Source organism: Heteronotia binoei, chromosome 12 (genome assembly GCF_032191835.1).
Source record: "Heteronotia binoei isolate CCM8104 ecotype False Entrance Well chromosome 12, APGP_CSIRO_Hbin_v1, whole genome shotgun sequence".
Taxonomy (NCBI): domain Eukaryota; kingdom Metazoa; phylum Chordata; class Lepidosauria; order Squamata; family Gekkonidae; genus Heteronotia; species Heteronotia binoei.
This window is the reverse complement of record NC_083234.1, coordinates 72,496,646-72,520,587: the sequence shown is the minus strand read 5'-3', so window position 1 is coordinate 72,520,587 and position 23,942 is coordinate 72,496,646. Positions and strand designations below refer to the sequence as shown.

At 50.2% G+C, this 23,942-nt stretch overlaps 1 protein-coding gene across 2 annotated transcripts; it reads right to left on the bottom strand.

Moving 5' to 3' along the window:
* Positions 1 to 983: 983 nt before the first annotated feature.
* Positions 984 to 22,105, bottom strand: SPACA9 (sperm acrosome associated 9). Of its 2 annotated transcripts, XM_060250938.1 has the most exons (5): positions 21,975 to 22,105; positions 17,604 to 17,759; positions 4,918 to 5,120; positions 2,350 to 2,497; positions 984 to 1,050 (listed from the first exon to the last, which is right to left on the bottom strand). In XM_060250938.1, exons 2-5 carry the CDS (start codon positions 17,745 to 17,747, stop codon positions 1,042 to 1,044), a joined length of 504 nt encoding a protein of 167 aa, XP_060106921.1. In that variant the 5' UTR covers positions 17,748 to 17,759; positions 21,975 to 22,105; the 3' UTR covers positions 984 to 1,041. The 2 variants fall into 2 exon arrangements, with proteins under 2 accessions (XP_060106921.1, XP_060106920.1); XM_060250937.1 differs by lacking the exon at positions 984 to 1,050 and having other exon boundaries at positions 1,987 to 2,497; positions 21,975 to 22,059.
* Positions 22,106 to 23,942: the final 1,837 nt, after the last annotated feature.

The window sequence follows — 23,942 nt, the reverse complement described above, 5'->3', positions numbered from 1 at the left end:
ATCATCCCAAAACCATCCCCCCGCCGGTCCATGGAAAAATTGTCTTCCACAAAACCGGTCCCTGGTACCAAAAAGTTTGGGGACCACTGCCCTAGGGGACTGAATCGGATTGCCAGTTCCCTCGCTAGGGTAGGGACAGGGAAGCTGGACACAGCAGAAAGAGAACGTTAGGAGGTACCTTTCCCCGACTCGGGTGGGCCCAGGCTAGCCTGCTCTCGTCAGATCTTGGAAACTAAGCAGGTCAGCCCAGGTTAGTGCTTGGGTGGGAGACCACCGAGGAAGTCCAGGGTCGCTATGCAGAAACAGGCAAACGGCAAACCACCTCTGAACGTCTCTTGCCTTGAAAGGACTACGGGGTTGCCCTAAAACAGCTGTGAACTGGTGCCCATTCCCCTCAACGCCACCACAGTACGCACCATGTTAGTTTATATCTTAAGCATGCCCATAAAGGCTGTCTGACGATGAGTTTATTTCTTAATTACATTTTTTATCTTGTGTTTCCTCCAAAGAGCCCAAAGCGACGAGTTCTCTGCCCATTTTATCCTCACGGAAGTGAGGTAGAGAGAGGCTATCTGTTCGGGATCGCCCAGCGGCCTTCGTATCAGAGGAGGGATTGAACCACTACAGGGCGTGTTGCGGATTAGAGACTGCAAGGTGGGTACCAGATCCGGAAAGGGGGGGGGGCGAACACCAGAAAATGAAGAGCGACTGCTCTCCTCTCCCTTCTTCCCCCAACTGTCTCAATAGAATCTTCCTTCAGTGATTCAAGGACAGCCCCAGACTGCCTGGCACCCTAGGCAAGGCTAAATTCTGGTGCCCCCCTCCAACTGATATCACCCAGTCACATGGGGGGGCCCAATTTGGCACCCCCGGAAGGTCGGCGCCCTAGGCAATCGCCTAGTTTGCCTGGTGGCAGGGCCGGCCCGGCAGTGATTTGATCACAACCCCCCTCCTCCCCGATAACTGTAGCAACGAGCCGTGCACACAGGGGAAATGGCTTTATTCCGGAGCATCTTCCATAAGGAGGCAAAAATACAGGAGCTATGGAGCCTGTAGGGAGGGGAAAAGAGCAATCAGAAGAGAGGACCAGGGTGGGGCTTGCGAGGGTGCCCCTGGGGGTGTGGTTTTCAGAGAGGCAGCGCTGCTTGTTTGGGGGGGAGGGAGGAGCCCTGAGCCATGCTGGCTGAGTCCTGGACATGGCTTTGGAATCTGTGACTGGTGAGAGGCAAGTCCATCTACAGAACCCGAGGAGGACTGTGGTACCCGTTTCCTAGAAGGGCGGCCGGCTCTTGCCTTGAAAGGCAACCGGAGCGAGTCTCAAAATCTTCTATCCCTGCCCCGCACCCCCTTCCGTGGGCCGAACTTTGATCACTGGCCCACAAAACTCTGTAGCGGTGTAGTTTCTCAACTTCTGCTTTAACTGGGAGAGTGAGCCGCAAGAACAGAAATATAAGGAGAGGGACTGCAGCTCAATGGAAGAGTCTCTGCTTGGCATGCAGAAGGTCCCAGGTTCAATCCCTGGCCTCTCCAGTTAAAAAAGACCAGGCAGTAGGTAACGGGAAAGACCTCTGGCTGAAACCCCGGAGAGCCGCTGCCAGTCTGTATGGACGATGCTGACCTTGACGGACCAATGATTCAGTACAAGTCAGCTTCATGTGTACAACTGACCTCGCAAAGGTCTGGGTAAACTGAACGTCTTCCGATATTAGGAGGGCACATTTGCCCCGGGTATCTAACGCAGGCCGCTGTGACATTTGACCCACCAAGCCAAATGTCATCAAAAGGGGCCTCAGAGCCCTCCCGGTTTGGACTGCTTGCCCAGGACTGTGAAAACAGTGGCCTAGTTGAGCATCTGACAGGTGGAGGTGTGCCGAATCTGGCTTGGCAGGTCCCCGGTTGTTAGCTCTGGCTTAAGCAAAAGGAGGGTGCTGGCAAAGAGGGGAGGGCCTATTCCTGGGGGAAGGGGATTGCCCGAGGACACGCTTAGCGCCGTCTCTTCCTTGCTTTGCCCGGGATCAGGGAAGGGCGTTACTGAAGCGAAGACCAGGGAGACCATGTTTTGAGGTCAGGCGAGCATGCTTTAAAATTTTGTTTCTCTTAAAAGGCGTGTCTGCCGGGTGGCTTCCAAGGCCCGTCGAGCATCTTGCCAATGGCCCTCCCCAGGCCCACCTGCGGCTTTTTCTGAACCCGCCTACTCTCCCAGGCCGGGCACGCCAAACTAAGCGAGGTCTGGGTGGTCGCTGTGTGGAAAGTGGGCTGGCCCGAGATCGCGGGCCCTGCTCCCGTGGCACCGCCCCGCCCGAAGGCCCGGCCGGCCCGCCTCTGCAGATGGGCGTGCTTGTCACTCACGCTCTGTATCATCTTCCGGGGGAGCTTCTCGCTGTGGGCCACCCACTCCTTCATGCAGTCCAAGACGATGGGGATGAGGCTCACCACACCCCCGTAGTGGTTCCGGGCTTCATCGCAGCTGAGGTGGTTCACCACGTCGTGGGGGTACCTGTGCGGGTGACCAGGGAGAGGGGTTGGGGTGCGACTCAGGGCACAGGCGAGGGGGTTGAGCATCTGCCCAGGCAGGGGTCGTCTTGTAGAAAAAGAGGTGCTGGAGATCATTAGCAAAACTCACTTGCATACGCCACACACCCCTGACATCACCGGAAGGTGGGCTAAATTCTATCTGCACAGCAGCTACCTTTAACATGCTTCTTGAATTAGAAAAAGAAGAATTGCAGATTTATATCCCGCCCTCCACTCCGAATCTCAGAGCGGCTCACAATCTCCTTTATCTTCTCCCCCCACAACAGACACCCTGTGAGGTGGGTGGGGCTAGAGAGGGCTCTCACAGCAGCTGCCCTTTCAAGGACAACCTCTGCCAGAGCTATGGCTGACCCAAGGCCACGCCAGGAAGTGCAAGTGGAGGAGGGGGGAATCAAACCCAGTTCTCCCGGATAAGAGTCCGCACACTTCACCACCGCACCAAACTGGCTCTCCCAGGCCAGACACGCCAAATTAAGCGAAGTCTGTGTGGAAAGTAGGCTGACAGTTATGGCGGACAATTATAATTGTCATAATAGAACCTTGCTCCCATCATACTTTTAAAATGACTTTTTCCTGTGTGGCCACAGTGGCAGGATGAAGATTTCCATCTGCCTGCTTTAGATGTTTTTGTTCTTTTCCCAATTTTTTGTGGGGAAAACTATTAAAAAGTTTGTCAAATCTTAAAGAGTTCAGCAAAATTCTCACAGGGGGTTTGAACAACAGAGCCCAGAAGCAAGTATCTGGGAGGGCGGGTAAGACAGAAAGAGCCCAATTAAATTTAGAGGTTCCAGAACATCTTGGTGGTGGGGGACTAAAAAAAAAAAAGATGCTAAATCACCTATATCTCCTTTAAGGAGGGTTGTATAAATGGGAGCCAGTTATTTCTTCAGCTGTCTCATTAAAAGGAAAGGCGCTTCACATTTTGCTATTGTTGCTTAAAGTGATTCTCTGCCCCCCCCCGCCCCCCAGATGCTTTGCAAGTTAGAAAAATAGAGTTGGAAAGGGCCCCAAGGGTCATCTAGTCCAACCCCCCTGCACAATGCAGGAAATTCACAAACGCCTCCCCCTAAGTTCACAGGATCCTCATTGCAGTCAGACAACCACCTGGCCTCTGTTGCAAAAACTCCAAGGAAGGAGAGCAGCTGATTTACAGCTGACCACTTGCAAAAGTGATCTTGATCATCTTAAAGTAATTTGTTGAAGGACATTTCATAGAACAAGAGGAACATAAGAGAAGCCATGTTGGATCAGGCCAATGGCCCATCCAGTTCAACACTCTGTATCACGCAGTGGCCAATAATTTATATATATATATATATACATATATATATATATATATCTACACACTGTGGCTAACAGCCACTGATGGGCCTCTGCTCCATATTTTTATCTAACCCCCTCTTGAAGCTGGCTATGCTTGTAGCCGCCACCACCTCCTGTGGCAGTGAATTCCACATGTGATCAAATGCATGCCAACAATTAAAAGTGTGTGTGTGTGTAATTTTCAGAATAGTGTGGCTAATTTTGTACACTTTGCAACTTTAATTTTACAAAATGATTTTGGATTTTTCTACATTTGCGTTTTCCTCATTTGTAGGAGAGCCCCGTGGCGCAGAGTGGTAAAGCTGCAGTACTGCAGTCTGAGCTTCTCTGCTCATAACCGGAGTTCGATCCCGGCGGAAGCTGCGTTCAGGTAGCCGACTCAAGGTTGACTCAGCCTTCCATCCTTCCGAGGTCAGTCAAATGTGTCCCCAGCTTGCTGGGTGGAAAAGTGTAGATGACTGGGGAAGGCAATGGCAAACCAGCCTGTAAAAAGTCTGCCGTGAAAATGTCACGATGCGACGTCACCCCAGAGTTTGAAACGACTGGTGCTTGCACAGGGAACTACCTTTACCTTTTTACACTTTTGTGCTCCTGTTGCTTTGATATGTTTTTCTGTCCTTCATGTGGTCAATTCAATATGTCACTTCATGTCTGGCATAAAAATCTGCAGTTTAAATCTGCAGTGAGATATGCCAGACATTAAACAATGGAATATTGTCAAAGATTTCAGGTTTTCACGGCTGGTAACATCATTAGGGTTTGTAGAATATTTCAGGATCAAGTGCCGTGTTCTACTGGAGAAAGTTTTCCTTCCAGACGTTTCTCCTTCCAGAGAACGAAACGTCTGGAAGGAAAACTTTCTCCAGTAGAACACGGCACTTGATCCCGAAATATTCTACAAACCCTAATAATGGAATATTGAATTGACCACTAGAGGGAGGAAAACGTGTGCAGAACAGAACACTCCCCCCAAAGCAACAAGAGCCCACAAGCAAGAAAAATGTGAATGAGGACAGGGCCTTTGTCTACAAACAGAGAAGATGCAGAAGAAATGCCTACTTGGCTCGGATGCCGCTGAGGTCGTTGCTGTGGCTCACCAGCATTTTGCATTTCTCCAGCAGAGCGTTGGTTGTGTTGTTCCCCGAATGAAGAGACTCCAGCCTCTGGCACAGCTTATTCAGATCACTGCAGATGTTCAGGAACATTAGAAGGATGCGCTTGTCGGTCGTGTTGTTGCAGTGGTGGTCCATGTAGGTCTGTACCTGTCAGACGCAGCACAGGTGGGGAAAGGGATGGTTAGGATAAGCGGAAACAGGGGCCAAAGTTCTCTTAGAAACAGAGCGGTGGAAGGAAACTCCATCACTTGAAGCCGGTTGTTTTAAGCCAGTAAGTAAGAATGCAAGCCCTACTGAAAACACATAGGACCAACAGCGCATAAATGAAGATGTCTGCTGTTTATTGTTGTTTACATTGTATACCTCGATTCCTCACCAGACCCCAAAGTTTGGGGAAATTGCAGCGAATGCCATCTACAAAAAAATAAGCATTTTTAAGATGCTCAGGAGCGCTCCTGTTCCTTTTTAAAGCTTTGCTTACGTCTGTGAGCTAGCCCAACGTCTTGGAGATGCTAGCTTTTGTGGACTGATTCCTAATGGCGGCGGTCTGGAACCCAAGTATCTTCAGGACTGCTTCTCCTGGGATACGCCCAGAAGAGCATTACGCTCAGCTTGTGGCTGTCAAGTCCCCAATTCTCCTTCAATAATGATGACTCTCCATGTGATTGGATAAGTATTTATTGTAAGGCAGGATCCACCGACACTGACTCGCAATCAGTGTCGAAACTGGCACATGGCGCAACAGGTCTTGATTATATACTCTTGCAGGGGTCCTTATAAGCGCGCCTTAATTTAGGGCCCGAAGACAGTTCAAGCTTAGTGGCTACAAATCACACACACACTCACTACCAAGCATTCTGTCTGCAAAAGATCCCGGGAGGGGAGCAGTGACCTTGGTACCAAGTAGTTTCCTATCTCTCAGGAGGCAGGCTGTTAATTTTCATTTCTCCAGCAGTCTTAAGCAATCTAAGCAGACATTCCTCAGGTTACATCAAACAGACGCATCCCTGGCCCAAGGGACGTCTGGCTTGCCTCAACCAGGGCCAGGGCTTTCTCGGCCTTGGCCCCAACCTGGTGGAATCAGCTCCCTGTGGAGATCTGGGCCCTACCAGATTTGGTACCATTCCAGAGGGCCTGTAAAACGGAGCATAAGAACATAAGAGAAGCCATGTTGGATCAGGCCAATGGCCCATCCAGTTCAACACTCTGTATCACACAGTGGCTAATAATTTATATATATATATATATATATATATATATATATATATATATATATATATATATATATATATATACATACACACTGTGGCTAATAGCCAGTGATGGACCTCTGCTCCATATGTTTATCCAATCCCCTCTTGAAGCTGGCTATGCTTGTAGCCGCCACCACCTCCTGTGGCAGTGAATTCCACATGTGATCAAATGCATGCCAACAATTAAAAGTGCGTGTGTGTAATTTTCAGAATGGTGTGGCTAATTTTGTACACTTTGCAACTCTAATTTTACAAAATGATTTTGGATTTTTCTACATTTGCGTTTTCCTCACTTGTAGGAGAGCCCCGTGGCGCAGAGTGGTAAAGCTGCAGTACTGCAGTCTGAGCTTTTCTGCTCACAACCGGAGTTCGCTCCCGGCGGAAGCTGGGTTCAGGTAGCCGACTCGAGGTTGTCTCAGCCTCAGTAAAACGGAGCTGTTCCGCCAGGCCTACGGTTGAGGCAAGCGGGCATCCTCGTTTCCAACTGCCCTCCCAGCGCTGACTGCCATCTTGATTGCTAAAAATCAGGCTGATACTGTTGAGATTCTCCGTGACGATCACGTCTTCATTTATGTGCTCACACCATCTAGGCTGCCTTAAATTAATTTTGATCTAATGGTTTAATTGTTTTACTGCAGGGTTTAATTGTTTTACCACTTGGTGATCCGCCCTGAGCCCATTATGGGAAAACGCGGACTCTAAATTTACTAAATAAATAACTAAACGGCAAGGAACTTGCTTGCAGCCCTCAACCGGCAAAATAACCGGCTGTCCTTGACTGGGCCTGGAGCTTCTAGTACCCCGGCCCCGACCTGGCGGAACTCTCTGCCAAACAACACCCATGCCCTGCGGGACGTGATGCAGTCCAACGGGGCCGGTAAGGCAGAGCTGTTCTGCCAGGCGTTTGGTTGAGGGCAGCGATGGCATCTGGCTGGCTGGCGCTTATACCCCTTCCTCTCCCGCAAGGCGGGAGCACAACTGGAAATTTCAACCGCCAGCTGTTTAATATTGAATTGATAGTTGGGATTTTATTGCATTTTTAATGTTTTTAACTGTACGATATGTTTGTTTTAGTATACCGAAGTAGGAGTCAAGCGGCACCTTTAAGACCAACAAAGTTTCATTCAGGACGTAAGCTTTTGTGTGCTCCAAACACACTTCATCAGACGAGGAATCGGGTACAGTGAGCAGAGCTACACAGAGCTGGCAGGCAGTGCTTTAGAATGCAAAATGGTACAAATTTAAAATCCGATAGCAGAATAGTAAAATCAACAAACGGAGCAAACCTTTGCTCTGGGTGGCAGGAGTGTGAGAAGCCAATAAAACAGCAACATGTCAAAACACGAGAATGCCTGTTTACGAGCCTGGGCCAAAATGGGCCACTTCCCTCCCAGAAGCTTTTCCCATCCAACCAATCCATCTCTCAACATGTCACGTACATATCGTTTGCCATTAGAAGAAAAATACATTAAAATATAGTGGAAGATGGGCTCAGTACATGTAGCGAGATAAACAGCCAACATCCCCCATCTGAGCATGTCAATGCAGCTGAAAAATAAATATTTCATTGGATCTTAAATTCGTACCATTTTGCATTCTAAATCCCTGCCTACCAGCTCTATGTAGCTCTGCTCACTGTACCTGACACCTCGTCTGATGAAGGGTGCTTAGAGCACACAAAAGCTTCCATGCTGAATAAAACTTTTCTGGTCTTAGAGGTGCGGCTTGACTCCTACTGCGCACTTGGATTTGTTTTAGTACGTCGTCGTACACCGCCCTGAGTCCTGCTTTAGGGAATGGGCGGTATAAAAATTGAATTTAATAAATAAAAAGAAATAAAATAATGCCAGTCCCCAAATCCCTGCTGAATGGGGCAGAAACGAAGCAAGGATGAAATCCGATGGCCAGAGACCCCCTTCCTGCTTCCATGGCAGACGAAAACCTTGACCCTGCAAAAGGACTACCTGACTGATTTTGGCAGGTTTCGCTGAGGTCAGGGCTGAGGCTTGATCTGCCAGCTCGCAAAGCTGGGCACATTTTGGGAACTGACAACCAACTTGTGGGGAACATTCGGTTGCAGCCTCACGCTTCTCTTCCCCTGCGAGAGAATCCAGACGGGGGACTGGGGCTCAGTTTGGGGGAAAGATAATGGGGTCCAGAGGTTAGTGGCTTAGATCCAGCCTAGGCAGGTACCTGCCGAACATCCAAATCCTCGACTGGCTGCGTGGCAGTCTCGGGTCAGCTGTTAGCAGGCAGGCGATCTCTCTGTGCAGCCCAAGCCACTAGTCCTCGCTCTGCTTAATTGTGTCCCAAGATGACGGACTCAGCGGAAAGAGGCTGGGGCTGTGCAGGCGGGAGGGTGTGATCTTTCCTCCTCCTCTTCTTTTTAAGTGGCCCCACCAGACTCGGAACTCAGGTACAGGGGGGGTGGGGGGGCCCGGGATGCAGCACTGTCCCTGCAGGCGCCCAGAAGGGGAGGGATAGATCAAAATAACTGCAGCCGTCGAGGAGGAGAGGAAGCTGAGAGATGTGTATTCCTGTCTCCCAGGATGTCTCTCCCTTTCGGAAAGGTGGAGAGAGGTGGCTAAGACCTCTGGCCACTGTTGTTGTATGCTGGGTTTGACGCACGAGGAGAGGCTTGGCATCGTGTTCAGCACTCTTAATTAGTGATTACAGCATCAAAAGGATGAGACTTCGGACTGGGAACGGGGCCAACTATATACAGTTCCCTGCGCTAACGCACCATTTGACCGTTTAAACCAGCAGGGGGACTAGTGATCGGTCCAAGGATGTGAGGCCTTGGATCCTGCTTCCTGTCGTCTCTGTGGCCCAAGCTCGGTCCTCAAGGCTCCAATGAGACCGGCAGGAAGTAGCATAGCATCTTAACAACTTACCATATGTAACACCTGTGAAGCTTTAACTGAGGAAGACGACTGCAGATTTATACCCCGCCCTTCTCTCTGAATCAGAGTCTCAGAGCGCCTCACAATCTCCCTTATCTTCCTCCCCCGCAACAGACACTCTGTGAGGTGGGTGAGGCTGGAGAGGGCTCTCACAGCAGCTGCCCTTTCAAGGACAACTCCTGCAAGAGCTATGGCTGACCCAAGGCCATTCCAGCAGGAGCAAGTGGAGGAGCGGTGAATCAAACTTGGTTCTCCCAGATAAGAGTCCGCACACTTAACCACTACACCAAACTGACTCTTGCATAGACACCAAAGTGCTTTTCTCAGGTGCTGGGAGCATGTGACACGCAGCTCTTTTTGGGGATGTGGAGGCAGGGGATCAACAGTTTCTTTCTTTCCTGGGGCCAGGCTTTGACAAGCGGCTTCATCCCGGCTGTTTCAGGGAACCCCCATGGGCTGGGCATTGACAGAGGTCCTGGACCCGTATGGACACTGAGATATAGGGTTGCCAAGCTCCAGGTGGCGGATGGAGAACTCTCAGAATTATAGCTGATAGACTGCAGGGATCAGTTCCCCTGGAGAAGATGGCTGCTTTGGGTGAGTGGGTGGGGGGGAAATCTATTATGCTCTGCTGAGGTCCTTCCCATCCCCAAACCCCACCCTTCCCAGGTTTTATTTATGAGAGCCAATTTGGTGTAGTGGTGAAGTGCACAGACTCATATCTGGGAGAACCGGGTTTGATTCCCCACTCCTCCACTTGCAGCTGCTGGAATGGACTTGGGTCAGCCATAGCTCTGGCAGGAGTTGTCCTTGAAAGGGCAGCCGCTGTGAGAGCCCTCTCTCAGCCCCACTGACCTCACAGGGTGTCTGTTGTGGGGGAGGAAGGTAGAGGAGATTGTGAGCCGCTCTGAGACTCTTCGGTGTGGAGGGCGGGATATAAATCCAATATCTTCATCTACCTCACAGGGTGTCTATTGTGGGGGAGGAAGGGAAAGGAAATTGTGAGCCGCTCTGAGACTCTTCGGAGTGGAGGGCGGGATATAAATCCAATATCTTCATCTACCTCACAGGGTGTCTATTGTGGGGGAGGAAGGGAAAGGAAATTGTGAGCCGCTCTGAGACTCTTCGGAGTGGAGGGCGGGATATAAATCCAATATCTTCATCTACCTCACAGGGTGTCTGTTGTGGGAGAAGAAGGTAAAGGAGATTGTGAGATGCTCTGAGATTCAGAGTGGAGGGCAGGATATAAATCCAATATCATAATCATCTTCTATTATTTATTTATTTTTATTTGATTTTATTTATATCCCGCCCTCCCTGCGAAAGCAGGCTCAGGGCGGCTGACATATTCATGGAAATACATGGAATATAAGATCAATTGGAATACATAAAAAGTCAAACCATTTCAAGTGCTATGATGATCTCTGAATTTTTCTATTCTGTTGGTCTAGCTGGGTATTTGATAGGTTCTCCATCCAAAATCTCCAGGTATTTCCCCAACCCAGAGTTGGCAACCCCAACTGTGCCCGTCATGGAATTAGGGACTAGATTGAGCATCAATCCCCTGCTAAACCTGTTACTTAAATTTCTATTAGTAAATCAGCCTCTATAGTTGACTCTTCGCTTCTGTTTCCAAGGAAGCTGCAGAGCTATGCTGGTGCTGTGGCCTTCTGGGACCAATAGCCCTGTGAACATTAGGATTTTGGCCTCTGAGGATGTTTATACATTCTGGGGATTAGTGGGCCACTATCAAAGAGCCCCGTGGCACAGAGTGGTAAAGCTGCAATACCTCAGTCTTAAGCTCTGCTCACGACGTGAGTTTGATCCCAGTGGAAGCTGGTTCAGGTAGCCAGCTCAAGGTCGACTCAGCCTTCCATCCTTCCGAGGTCAGTAAAATGAGTACCCAGCTTGCTCGGGGGAAAGTGTAGATGACTGGGGAAGGCAATGGCCAAATGTCCTGTAAAAAGTCTGCTGTGAAAACGTGATGCAACGTCACCCCAGAGTCAGAAATGACTGGTGCTTGCACAGGGGACTGCCTTGACCTTTTTATCAAAGTTTAGAGCAAGGCTGGCCAAACTTGCTTAACTTAAGAGCCACACAGAATAAATGTCAGATGTCTGAGATCCTCAAGACATGAACATCTGATGCTTGAGAGCTGCAGGCAGGAAGGAAATCAAATAGAAGGGGGAGAGGAGGAAAGAAAGCAACTTTAACTTTTAAATGCGTTCTCCAAGCCGCTGGTTGGCTTGGCTTGCAGAAGTGATATAAAGAGACAGATGCCTTCTCCAAGCCAACCAGCGGGGCAGTCGGGGCTTCAAGAAGCCACACAATATGTGTGAAAGAGCCACAGGTGGCTCCCGAGCCACAGTTTGGCCACTCCTGGTTTAGAGATAGGGTATCAGAACCTAACTTCCTTGACATTCTGAGAGTTTCCTGATGCCAGAGACAGAAAGAAGGGGAGCAATTTGGGTCAGTGCATTGGGTTACTTCTGGTTTGTCCTGCATCACATTTACCGCAGCTATACATCAGTAGGTACATTAGCAGCTATAGGTTCAAGAAAGATATATATTGCTGGTTTACTAACGTTTGGAGTTGCTCATCAACGCTAGGGGCTTTGGTAGGCAGCTGGAATATATTTCTTATTTGTCTGGGTGTACACTGTATATTGAATTATAGGTATTGGATTATGAATTATGAGTCAATTTTGCATGCTGCAGACCAGACCTATGTCTGGAAGGTTTTACAATTTGGATTTGATATTCAATAAATAAAGGGTTGTGTGTGTGTTTTTAACAGCTGTCTCTCTTTCTCCCTGCCAGTTTCTCTCCCTCCCCAGTGAACACAGTGGGGATGGGAGTCCAAGAAAAGGTTCCTGCGCTCCTCGTTTCCCCAACAATGCTCTAGTTGAAAAGCAAAATATCAGAAAGACATCATACACCTCCAATGTTCTCTCCTCTGGAGGGATCATCAGGGTTACCCCTGGCATTTCCCATTGCCCCGCGAGCCGGAGGCATAAGCAGAGAAAGCCGGTTTGGTGTAGTGGTTAAGTGCGCAGACTCTTATCTGTGGGAACCGGGTTTGATTCCCCACTCCTCCACTTGCAGCTGCTGGAATGGCCTTGGGTCAGCCATATCTCTGGCAGAGGTTGTCCTTGAAAGGGCAGCTTCTGGGAGAGCTCTCTCAGCCCCACCTCCCTCACAGGGTGTCTGTTGTAGGGAGAGAAGACCGTAAGCTGCTCTGAGTCTCTGATTCAGAGAGAAGGGTAGGGAATACATCTGCAGTTGTCTTTTTCTCTCATCGGAGTTGTCCTTGAAAGGGCAGCTGCTGCAAGAGCTCTCTCAGCCCCACCCACCTCACAGGGTGTCTGTTGTGTGTGGGGGGGAGATAAAGGGATAGTGAGCCACTCTGAGACTCTGAGTGGAGGGCAGGATATAAATCCAATATCATCATCATCTTCATCTTGAAATTTTCTTGTTTTTTCTGGTGTTCTGTGTTCCTTGTCAGGACATGGTTTGGCATGAAATGCACAACAATAACCACAGTCAAGAACAGGAGCTCCCCCCCCCCCCGGCTTATTCCGTTTTGACTCAGGCGAGCACCACACTGAGCCAAGTGAGCCAGCCGTTGATCCCATCTCCCCATCCTGGCTGTGGTTTTTCCCTTTTCCTTGCAAGTGCTGCGTAATAAGAGTGTTGGGCTAAAATCTGGGGAGACCCAGGTTCAAATCCTCCCCTTGCTGTGGAAACTTGACAGGTGGCACTGGGCTGGTCGCTCTCTGCTAGCCTAGCCTACCTCACAGAGTGGGCTGTACGAATAAAATGGAGGAAGGCTGGATGATGCAGGAAACTGCACTGGGCCCCCACTGAGAAGAAAAGCAAGGGAAGGTCTAAATCAAAGCATGGTCTGTTTGCCTCCAGGCCAAGGGGGGGGCCAAACTGGGGCTCGGGAGCCACATGTGGCTCTTTCACACACATTGTGTGGCTCTCAAAGCCCCCACCACCCCGTCAGCCAGCTTGGAGAAGGCATTTCTCTCTTTAAATCACTTCTCCAAGCCAACAAGCTGGCACCTTGGAGAATGCGTTTGAACTTAAAGTTGCTTTATTTCCACCTCTCTCTCCTTTCCCCGCCCCCATCTATTTCCTTCCTTCCTTCCTTCCTTCCTTCCTTCCTTCCTTCCTTCCTTCCTTCCTTCCTTCCTTCCTTCCTTCCTTCCTTCCTTCCGTCTCTCAAACATCTGACGTTTATTCTATGTGGCTCTTCCGTTAAGCAAGTTTGGCTACCCCTGTTCCAGGCTGCGGCCCAGCTTCTAAGCGACCACAGCCAGAGGCAAGCTTAAACGTCACCCTTTGCCCCAGTCTTTTTTTTTGGTTTTTTGGTGAGTAGTGTGTGTGCTTGCAGACCTGGAAGTTGTAGTGACGTCTGGTGACTCTTAGTGGGGCTAGGACATTTCAGAGAGGTGGTTTGCCATTGACTGCCTTTGCGCCCTAGACCTAGTATTCCAAGGAGGTCTCCCTTCCAAGTACTTGCCAGGGCTGGCCCTGCTTAGTTTCTGAGATCAGGCTTGCCTGAGCTACCCAGGTCAGTACCTGGCCCCAGTCTTCATCCACAACACGGGGGGAGGCCTCACCTCAACTCGGCCCAGGAGGCAGCTGAAGACTGGGTGAGTGAAAAGATACCCGTCTCTTGACGACACGTTCAAAACGCACAGCACGACTGCTTTTTAGACAGGAACGAGAGAAATGTACAGTGCCTGTACGTAAGGAAGAGTCAGAAGCAGATGCTCCTTGGGAGTTGGAGGGGAAGCTGAGGTCTAGCACTATGAACTGGCATTGTGGGTGTGCCCGCTTCTGCAATACCCGCTCGGCCTATACATTTGTAAATCAGAAGATGATTACAATCAGGGGCGGCCCTAGGGTGTCTGGCACCCTAGGCATCCTGCCGCCCCATGGGCAAAGCTGGAGGGCACGCACAATGGCAAAGAGAGGCCATGCACTGCCCACTTGCCGTCGCTGTAGCAGAGTGACAGTAGCTGGGCATCATGCGACCTCTTTGCACTTTGCCATGCGTGCCCTCCCTGCCCTCTGGATTTGCCTGCAGGGGTGGCGGAAGGGGCTGGGCAGCACGCGGCCTCTTCCCAGCTCCCAAGGCCTCTCGTCCCAGGCGTTATCAACTGCCCTGGAGGCAGGGTTGGGGAGGACAGCCCAATCTGGCGCCCCCTCTGGCTTGCGCCCTAGGTCTGCTTAGTGGATGGGTCACCTCTGCTTACAATAGGGTGGCTAGGTCCCCCATGGCCACAGGCGGGGAATGGGGAGGAAGGGTTGTCAGATCCAGGTTAGGAAACCCCTGGAGATTTGGGGATGGAGCCTGAGGAGGACAGGGACCTCAGTGGGGCCACAGAGTCCACAAGGCATCCATTTCCCAAGGGAACTGATCTGTGTAGTCTAGAGAGGAGCTGTAATTCTGGGGGATCCCCAAGTCCCACCTAGACACTGGTATCCTTAGCATCGCAGGCCTCCCGTGCTCCTTGCACCAAAAGATGGGAGCCTGCTCTACAGGGAAGGGGGGGAAGGTGGAAACCTTGTCAGGGGAGGCAGACAAAATGCAGGTCTTCAATTGGACGGTTTATTAACATTATCGCGTTTTGTTTTTTCCAGGCCTCGGTATTGTTGTGGACGAATGAAAAATGAGAGACTTCCTTTAAAGGGAAGAGAGAAATTCCGAGACAAACCTCTTAAGCGTTGACACATTTTTCTTTTAGCAGAGCCCACAAAATTCCGCACGTCCCCCCCCCCCCCCCCCGAGGAACAGCGGCCCGGCTCTCCATTCATCATCTCACTTCTGCCACGGAGCCATTATTTTTAATAGGCAGTTTCCAAAGTTATAGTGACACTGTGGGGATGCAAACTGGGGGGCTGGGGTGGGAGGAAAGGGGGGGGCAGAGACGGTAAGAGGGGCTGTCACTCCTTTATAGCTGCAGGTGACAGGCTGAGCGGAGCACAGCAGGAGGGAGGGGACCACTTCGTTCCAGAGGTGAGCCCAAATCAACCCCAGTTCTTTAAACGGGCGACGGGCTGATAAATCGTGAAGGGGGGGGGCGTTTATTTTTGAACCTGTCGGGAGCAGCAGCAGCTTGTTTCGGAAGCGACTTCAGAGGTCATACTGGAGAGATTTGAACACACCGTCAGCCCCAAGAGTAAACGCTTGCTTACTGCTGACGGAAAACTAAGTGGGCGGTAGCCAAAGCGGTTATGTGCGCTCTGCAAAGGAATGTCAACATTCTGGCACAAGAGCAGCGTCAAAGAGTGACCAGGGATGGGCATTGGGGTGGGGGGTGTTCCCCAAGATTGGTTGCAGGTAACCGGCACAGGTAAGGTGGCCAGCTCCGGGTTTCGAAATTCCTGGAGGTTTGGGGGCGGAGCCTGGAGAGGGTGGGGCTTGGGGAGGGGAAGGGCCTCAGCAGGATATAATGCCAGAGATCGCACCCTCCAAAACAGCCACTTCCTCCAGGGAAACGGATCTCTGTAATCTGGAGATCAACTGTCATAGCAGGGTATCTCCAGGCGCCCCCTAGAGGTCAACAACCATAAACACAGGTCCTTTAGCAAGGGTGTCAAACTCATTTGTTATGAGGGCCAGATCTGACATAATTGAGACCTTGTTGGGCCAGGTCATGTGTGTCACATAACCTTTATAAAGGACACAAACACAATTAAAGATTTTAAACAAAACCCTTAAAATAAAACATGCTCAAAGTATTAGCACTCTTGCAATATTGTGGTGGTAAAGCTGCAGCACTGCAGTCTGAACTCTCTGCTCACGACCTGAGTTCGATCCCAGCGGAAGCTGGTTTAGGCAGCAGGCTCCAGGTTGACTCAGCCTTCCATCCTTCCGAAGTCGGTCAAATAAGTCCCCGGCTTGCTGGGGGGGAAGTGTAGATGACGGGAAGGCAATGGCAAACCACCCCGTAAAAAGTCTGCCGTGAAAACGTTGTGAAAGCGACGTCACCCCAGAGTCGGAAATGGCTGGTGCTTGCGCAGGAGACTACCTTTACCTTTTTAATATTGTGGTCGATATCAAAGCAAACTCTCCCTCCCCATCACTTCCTCCCCAAGATAGGAACCTCAGGCAATGGGGGAAATTTGCTCTGTAGCTCCTGTGCAATTGAGAAATCCTGGCAAAGCAAGCTGTGACAAAGGAAGAAGCAAGAGAGAGGGAGAAGGAAGCAGACTTGCTTGCGGGCCTGATAGAAGCCTTCCGGGGGCCTAGTCTGTCCCCCGGACCACATGTTTGACACCTCTATAAGTATTGCCATTTTTTGCTCTGCTTTGCTTCCTGAGAAGATCAGAGTTTGCAAGCATGTTTTCATGTGCCGTCACTTCCAGATCGAGGAAGCTCTGACATGGGTGGCCCAGGCCAGCCCAAACTTACAAGGTTTCAGAAGCACTAACCTTGGTTAGTGCTTGAAGGGGGACCACCAAGATAGTATGGTTTCTTAAATTTTATGTAAACAATACAAACATGAAAAAGGTAAGATAAGATAGAAATACCACAAAGTTTCATTTTTACATAAGCAGTCCTATTTTGGTTGGAAAGGAAAGGTCCCGTGCAAGCACCAGTCTTTTCCGTCTCTGGGGTGACGTTGCTTTCACAACATTTTCACGGCAGACTTTTTATGGGGTGGCTTGCCATTGCCATCCCCAGTCCTCTACGCTTCCCCCCCAGCAAGCTGGGGACTCATTTTACCGACCTCAGAAGGATGGAAGGCTGAGTCAGCCTCGAGCCAGCCACCTGAAAACCCAGCTTCCACGGGGGATCGAACTCAGGTCGTGAGCAGAGCCTAGGACTGCAGTACTGCAGCTTTAACACTCTGTGCCACGGGGCTCTTATTTGGTTGACTGAAGTATAAAAGTAAAAGAAAAGCCATCAGTTATAATCAGGGCTTGTTTTGTAGGAAAAGCCCAGCAGGAACTCATTTGCATATTAGGCCACACCCCATGCTGCTGAGCCAGCTGGAACTGCATTCCTGTGTGTGTCCTGCTCAAAAAAAGCCCGGGTTATAATCATCAGTGTTGTCTAATAAATTTTAACTAATAATTTTTTTCCTATCTATAAAGTTGTTGAACAGATCTTTGTCATGCACAACACACTTATTTTAACTTTTGTATTGGTTTGGTCACCGTCTACATAGAATGACATTTTGATGCCTAACAAGTCTAACATTTTTGACCTGATGGGAGACCACCAAGGAAGTCCAGGGTCGCTATGCAGAAGCAGGCGGTGGCCAACCACCACGGAACGCCTCTTGCCTTGAAAACCCTGCTGAGGTTGCCATAGGTTGGCTGCGACTTAACAGCACTTTCTACTACCACAATGGGAAGAGAAGGGGGGGGGTATCTGTGGGAGGGTTTCCTCCAGATCCCCCAGTTGGGACTGCTTTGACACTAAGAAAACCTGGCTCCTGAGAGCCCCGTACCTGCCCAATGCTGGACACCGGCTTGATCTTGTCGTGGGCATTCTCTCGGGTGTGTTCCAGAGCGGCAATGAAGGTGAACTGCTGTTGCTGAAAGATCTTGTATGTCTGTTCAATGTTCCGTAGACTCTCTTTGATTTCATTCATTTTTTCCTTCACCTGGAGAATTTTTTTTAACGGGGGGGGGGAGTGGATTGGAGGAGAAACACAGGAAGTTGGGTTTAGTACATTTTTCAGTTAACCCGGATGCTCAGAATATATCATTATGATGATTTTCTTTGCATTACTGTCTACAACAGAGGTTCTCAACCTTTTCCAGCTGGCGAGCACCTGTGGAAATCTGGCACAGCCTGGCGGGTGCAGCCAGAAAATGGCTATCGCAGGAGCCAGAGCCAGGAACAAAAAGGCTGCCACAACTTAGCTTCAGTCATAGGGTGAAGAAGATCCTTGGGCTGCGATGACAGCCGCTGCCAGGGAAAAGTTTTTAAAATCGGCCTGGCCAATCAGAAGCGTTGCTGGCTCTGTCACTTTCTAAAAACACCTGGCAGGGGGTGGGAAAAGTGGAAGCAAGGTAGCTTGGTGCTCACAGGCACCGCATTGGGGATCCCCCAGGACGAGGAAACCTTCATTTTGCAATTCAGAGCCATTGGCCCCACTCTTGCCAACATGCTTCTTTATCTAGGTTTCATCTCTAAACCCACTTGTCCGCTTTCCCTCCCCTATCTGGGAAGCTTATCTTAACAGAGTACACCTCCGATTTGTGCTTCCTGCTGTTTCATTTAATTCTGCTTTTTCCCCACAAGGAAGTGTGGCTTCTTTTCTCTAGCCGGCTACCATGGAGGGCCAAAGTTGCAAAAAAAAAAATTATTATTTTTTAAGGCAGAGCGAGTGAAAAAGAGAGGAAGATATATCACGTTCCGACTGCACGGTCCCAGAGCCCCAGGCGGTAAGTCAATGCGGTTGTAATGATGCTGTAGAAACAAGTAGACAACTCTGAAGGGAACGAAGACTATCAGACACCATAAACCTTAGTGGGTCTATTGTAAACATAATGTAGCCATGCATCAACTGTGACGCTGCGAAAAGACCGGCGGGAGGAACGTCTTCTCTCAGCTGACATAAAAACAGTGGCCCCGGCAGCTTAAAATGTCCTCCCTCCCCTTAAACAAGGACCAATTTGACGGGTGGTACGCTGAGGAGGCCTTGGGGCGGCAGTTAACCTTTGCTCACTGGTGGCCAGCTGGGAGGCTTACCAGAGACAGCTGGCAGTGGCCATGAGCACAGCTCTGGCACAAAGGTACCATAGGTGGCACACAGCATTGGGGCGGGCAGGGTCCTGTGTGGATGTGGCAGTTCCGAAACAGGTCTGGCTGGAGCCAAGGTTGCCAACTTCTTAACAGCCTCTGCTCCTGTGCTTGGAACAAAAGCTTAATTGGCAGACAAGCTGTAAAAGCGAGCCACGGGAAGCGTCAGTGGCTGGTTTCTACAAAACAAGCGGCTGTGGCAAACGACACTTCCAATGCATTTTAGCAGTGGCTTGCAAGTGGATTGTGTTTTACCACATAATCAGATACAGTTGAAAAGAAGATGAAGAAGATACTGGATTTATATCCCGCCCTATACTCTGAATCTCAGAGTCCCAGAGCAGTCACAATCTCCTTTACCTCCCCCTCAACACCCTGTGAGGTAGGTGGGGCTGAGAGAGCTCTCACAGCAGCTGCCCTTTCAAGGACAACTCCTACGACAGCTACAGGTGACCCAAGGCCATTCCAGCAGCTGCAAGTGGAGAATCAAACCCAGTTCTCCCAGATAAGAGTCCTCACACTTAACCACTACACCAAACTGGCTCTTCGTTATTCACCATGTGTGAAATTGCCTAAAGGCAAAGAAGCAGGCTGGGACATTTGTTTTCTGGAAGGTCAGCAAACCTAGCTTCTGCCTGCTGCCGCCTGGGGTCATTGCTGGGGAAGAAATCAGTTTCTCCAGCGGTGGGAATGGAGCACTCAGTGGCACGTGCAAGGAGTCTCATCTTTGGGGTGGCTCAACAGAGGCATAACGTCCAAATCACACTGTACCCCATCTCCTCGTCTGAAGAAGTATGCATGCATACGAAAGCTTACATGCTGAATAAAACCATTTTGGTCTTAAAAGTGCTACTTGACCTCTACTTTGCTCTACCGCTTCAGACCAACACGGCTGCCCGCCTGGATCTATCCAAATCGCAAGACATCCTAGTTCCGCTGTACACTCCATTGGTCAGGCAGTGCCTGGAGTGTTGTGTGCAGTTCTGGAGGCCTCACTTCAAGAACTGGTGCAAAGGAGAGCAACAAGGATGATCAGGGGCCTGGAGACCGAGCCCTAGGAGGAAAGGCTGAGGAGCCCGGGATGGGCGTCAACGTGGCAGATGCGGTTCAGTGTGGCCAAGTGCAAAGTAATGCACATTGGGGCCAAGAATCCCAGCTACAAATACAAGTTGATGGGGTGTGTGAACTGGCAGAGACTGACCAAGAGAGAGATCTTGGGGTCGTGGTAGATAACTCACTGAAAACGTCAAGACAGTGTGCGTTTGCAATAAAAAAGGCCAATGCAATGCTGGGAATTATTAGGAAGGGAACTGAAAACAAATCAGCCAGTATCATAATGCCCCAGTATAAATCGATGGTGCGGTCTCATTTGGAGTACTGTGTGCAGTTCTGGTCGCCGCACCTCAAAAAGGATATTATAGCATTGGAGAAAGTGCAGAAAAGGGCAACTAGAATGATTAAAGGGCTGGAGCACTTTCCCTATGAAGAAAGGTTGGAACGCTTGGGACTCTTTAGCTTGGAGAAACGTCGACTGCAGGGTGACATGATAGAGGTTTACAAGATAATGCATGGGATGGAGAAAGTAGAGAAAGAAGTACTTTTCTCCCTTTCTCACAATACAAGAACTTGTAGGCATTCGATGAAACTGATGAGCAGACAGGTTAAAACGGATAAAAGGAAGTACTTCTTCACCCAAAGGGTGATTAACATGTGGAATTCACTGCCACAGGGGGTGGTGGCGGCCATAAGCATAGCCACCTTCAAGAGGGGTTTAGATAAAAATATGGAGCACAGGTCCATCAGTGGCTATTAGCCACAGTGTGTGTGTATATATAAAATTTTTTGCCACTGTGTGACACAGTGTTGGACTGGATGGGCCGTTGGCCTGATCCAACTTGGCTTCTCTTATGTTCTTATGAGAAGGGCAGGTTGAGGGTGGGGGGGACACGATTGCTCTCTCGAAGTATTTGAAGGGCTGTCAGTTAGAGGAAGGGCAGGGAGCCGTTCCTGTTGGTGGCAGGCAAAGGACTCACAATAATGGGTTTAAATGAAGGGCGGGAAGGTGCTGGCTGGATATTAGGAAGAACTTTTTAACAGCAAGAGTTGTTCAGCAGCGGAATCGGCTACTGAGGAAGGCGGTGAGCTCCCCCCTCGCTGGCAGTCTTTCAAGCAGCAGCTGGACAAACGTTTGTCAGGGATGTTCTAGGCTGATCCAGCACTGAGCAGGGAGCTGGACTAGATGGCTTTTATAGACCCTTCCAATCAGTTCTCCGCGCCAAGTGGTTTGGTAAATGCGTTTAAAAGTTCAAGTTGCTTTCCCCCCTTCCTTCCTTCCCTCAAACTTTTGCCATTCATGTCTTGCGGCCCTCGAACATCCGATGTTGATGCTACGCGGCTCTCACGTTCAGCAAGTTGGGCCACCCCCCCTTGTCCCAAAGCCACAGTTTTTTCTCCAGGGGAACTTATGTCTAAGAACATAAGAGAAGCCATGTTGGATCAGGCCAATGGCCCATCCAGTCCAACACTCTGTATCACACAGTGGCCTATACACACACACATACACAGAGTGGCTAATAGCCACTGATGGACCTCTGCTCCATATTTTTATCCAATCCCCTCTTGAAGCTGACTATGCTTGTAGCTGCCACCACCTCCTGTGGCAGTGAATTCCACATGCCAATCACCCTTTGGGTGAAGAAGTACTTCCTTTTATCCGTTTTGACCTGTCTGCTCAGGAATTTCATCGAATGCCCACGAGTTCTTGTATTGTGAGAAAGGGAGAAAAGTACTTCTTTCTCTGCTTTCTCCATCCCATGCATAATCTTGTAAACCTCTCTCATGTCACCCCGCAGTCGACGTTTCTCCAAGCTAAAGAGCCCCAAGCGTTTCAACCTTTCTTCATGTCTGTCACGTGGAGATCAGTGGCGCCTCCAGGAGCTCCCCAGCCACCACCTGGAGGTTGGCAACCCCAGTTCCAAGCACTCGCGCGCTCTCCTGTCCTCAGTCCGGGCAGCACCAGCAACCCTGTAAGGTAGGCCCGGGCGGGCGGCTCCCCTGGGCCTGCCCTCACCTGAGCTCTCCGTTTCCCGCTCCCGCATGTCCTTCGACCTGCTCACCGCTGCTGGCGCCGCCGCTGGGCACTCGCAGCCTCCGGGCTCGCTGCCTGCCGGCCGGCCCAACTACGCTCTCTGGCCGCCGGGCGGAGGCCGCGCTGCAGCCGGGGCAATTGTTAGGCCACCACCGGTCGCCCCGGGCAACGGCCTCGGCGTCGTCTTGGCAACACGGGAGCGCCCCCTCCCCTCCCGCCGCCAGCCTGATTGAAGGGCCGGACTCGGCGCACGTGGCTCGTCTGAAGAGGAGCGCGCGTTGCTCGGCCGCGAGAAGAAGCTCCTGGAACTTGCCTGCGGCCAGGGGCACTTTTAAAACCAACCTGGCTTCATTCTGGGTCTATCCCTTGCTTAATGTAAGAGCCGCGTAGAATAAATGTCAAATGTTTGACAAGAGCCACAAGACATGAACGTGAGATGTTGGGAAGGCAGGCAGGCGTATGGGGAGGGAGAGAAAGGTAGAAAGAAAGCAGCTTTAAATGCATTCTCCAAGCCACCGGCTTGGAGAAGTGATTTAGAGTCAAACGCCTTCTCCAAGCTGGCTGATGGTGCGGGGGGGTGTGTGGTGTGGCTTCAAGAGCAGCACAATATGTGTGAAAGAATCACATGTGGCTCCCGAGCCACAGTTTGGCCACCGCTGCATTAGATGTTTTGAGGGTCCCAAGGCATGAATGTCAGATGTTGGAAGGAAGGAAGGAAATAGATGGGAAGGGAGGAGAGGGAGAGGTGGAAAGAAAGCAGCATTAATTGTAAATGCACTTTCCAAGCCCCCGGCTGGCTTAGCTTGGAGAAACAGTTTAAAGAGACAAATGCCTTCTCCAAAACCAGTTGTTCGGGCTTCAAGAAACACTCAATATGTGTGAAAGAGCTGCGTGTTGCTCCTGAGCCAGTATAAGCTGTTGTGTGCGTACACACAAAACAAATGCACTGAAGAAGTGTGTGCACATGCTAAGCTGTTATATCCAGGATTAAATTTGGTTGGTCAGTCTTAAAGGTGCCCATGGACTCAGATTTTGTCCTGCTGCTTCAGACCAACAGGACTAGAAGAAGAAGACTGTAGATGTATACCCCATCCTTATCTCTGAATCAGAGTCTCAGAGCGGCTCACAATCTCCGTTATCTTCTTCCCCCACAACAGACACCCTGTGAGGGAGGTGGGGCTGAGAGAGCTCTCCCAGAAGCTGCCCTTTCAAGGACAACCTCTGCCACAGCTATGGCTGACCCAAGACCATTCCAACAGCTGCAAGTGGTGGAGTGGGGAATCAAACCCAGTTCTCCCAGATAAGAGTCCGCAGATTTAACCACTACACTAAACTGGCTCGCCGCTACCCACTTGATACAGGATTGCCAACCTCCAGGTGGTACCTGGAGATATCCTGCTTTTACAACTGATTGCAAAAAAATAAACAGAATCGGTTCACCTGGAGAAAATGACTGCTCTGGAGGGTGAACTCTATGACGGGTGGCCAACAGTAGCTCTCCAGATGTTTTTTGCCTACAACCCCCATCAGCCCCAGCCATTGGCCATGCTGGCTGGGGCTGATGGGGGTTGTAGGCAAAAACATCTGGAGAGATACCGTTGGCCACCCTTGCTCTATGGCATTGAGCCCCACTGAGGTCTCTGTCCTGAAACCCCACCGAATCCAGGCTCCACCCCCAAATCTCCAGGTATTGCCTAGCCTAGAACCGGCAACCCGACACTTGAATCTGTTTCAATGTACAGAGGCAGTCTAACCTTGCTGTGAAGTCTCTCCAAGCTCAACCATCAAAGCTCCAGAATTTCCCAATCTGCAGTTGGCAACTGTAGTTTTTGGAGTATAGATGTTGTGACTGTCAGAAATCCAGGCGTAACTACAAAGATGGCTATTTAAATTGGTTTTCAAGGGCGCTAAATGTTATCACTTTGTTAGGAATACATTTTGTTGGCATGA

Excerpts from the sequence above, each read along its gene's own strand:
- SPACA9 (XM_060250937.1), bottom strand. The coding sequence starts at position 17,747 with ATGAATGAAATCAAAGAGAGTCTACGGAACATTGAACAGACATACAAG. Across the intron at positions 5,121-17,603 it reads CGGTGTCCAGCATTGGGCAG|GTACAGACCTACATGGACCA; the intron begins GTACGGGGCTCT and ends TGCGTCTGACAG. Across the intron at positions 2,498-4,917 it reads CTCAGCGGCATCCGAGCCAA|GTACCCCCACGACGTGGTGA; the intron begins GTAGGCATTTCT and ends TCACCCGCACAG.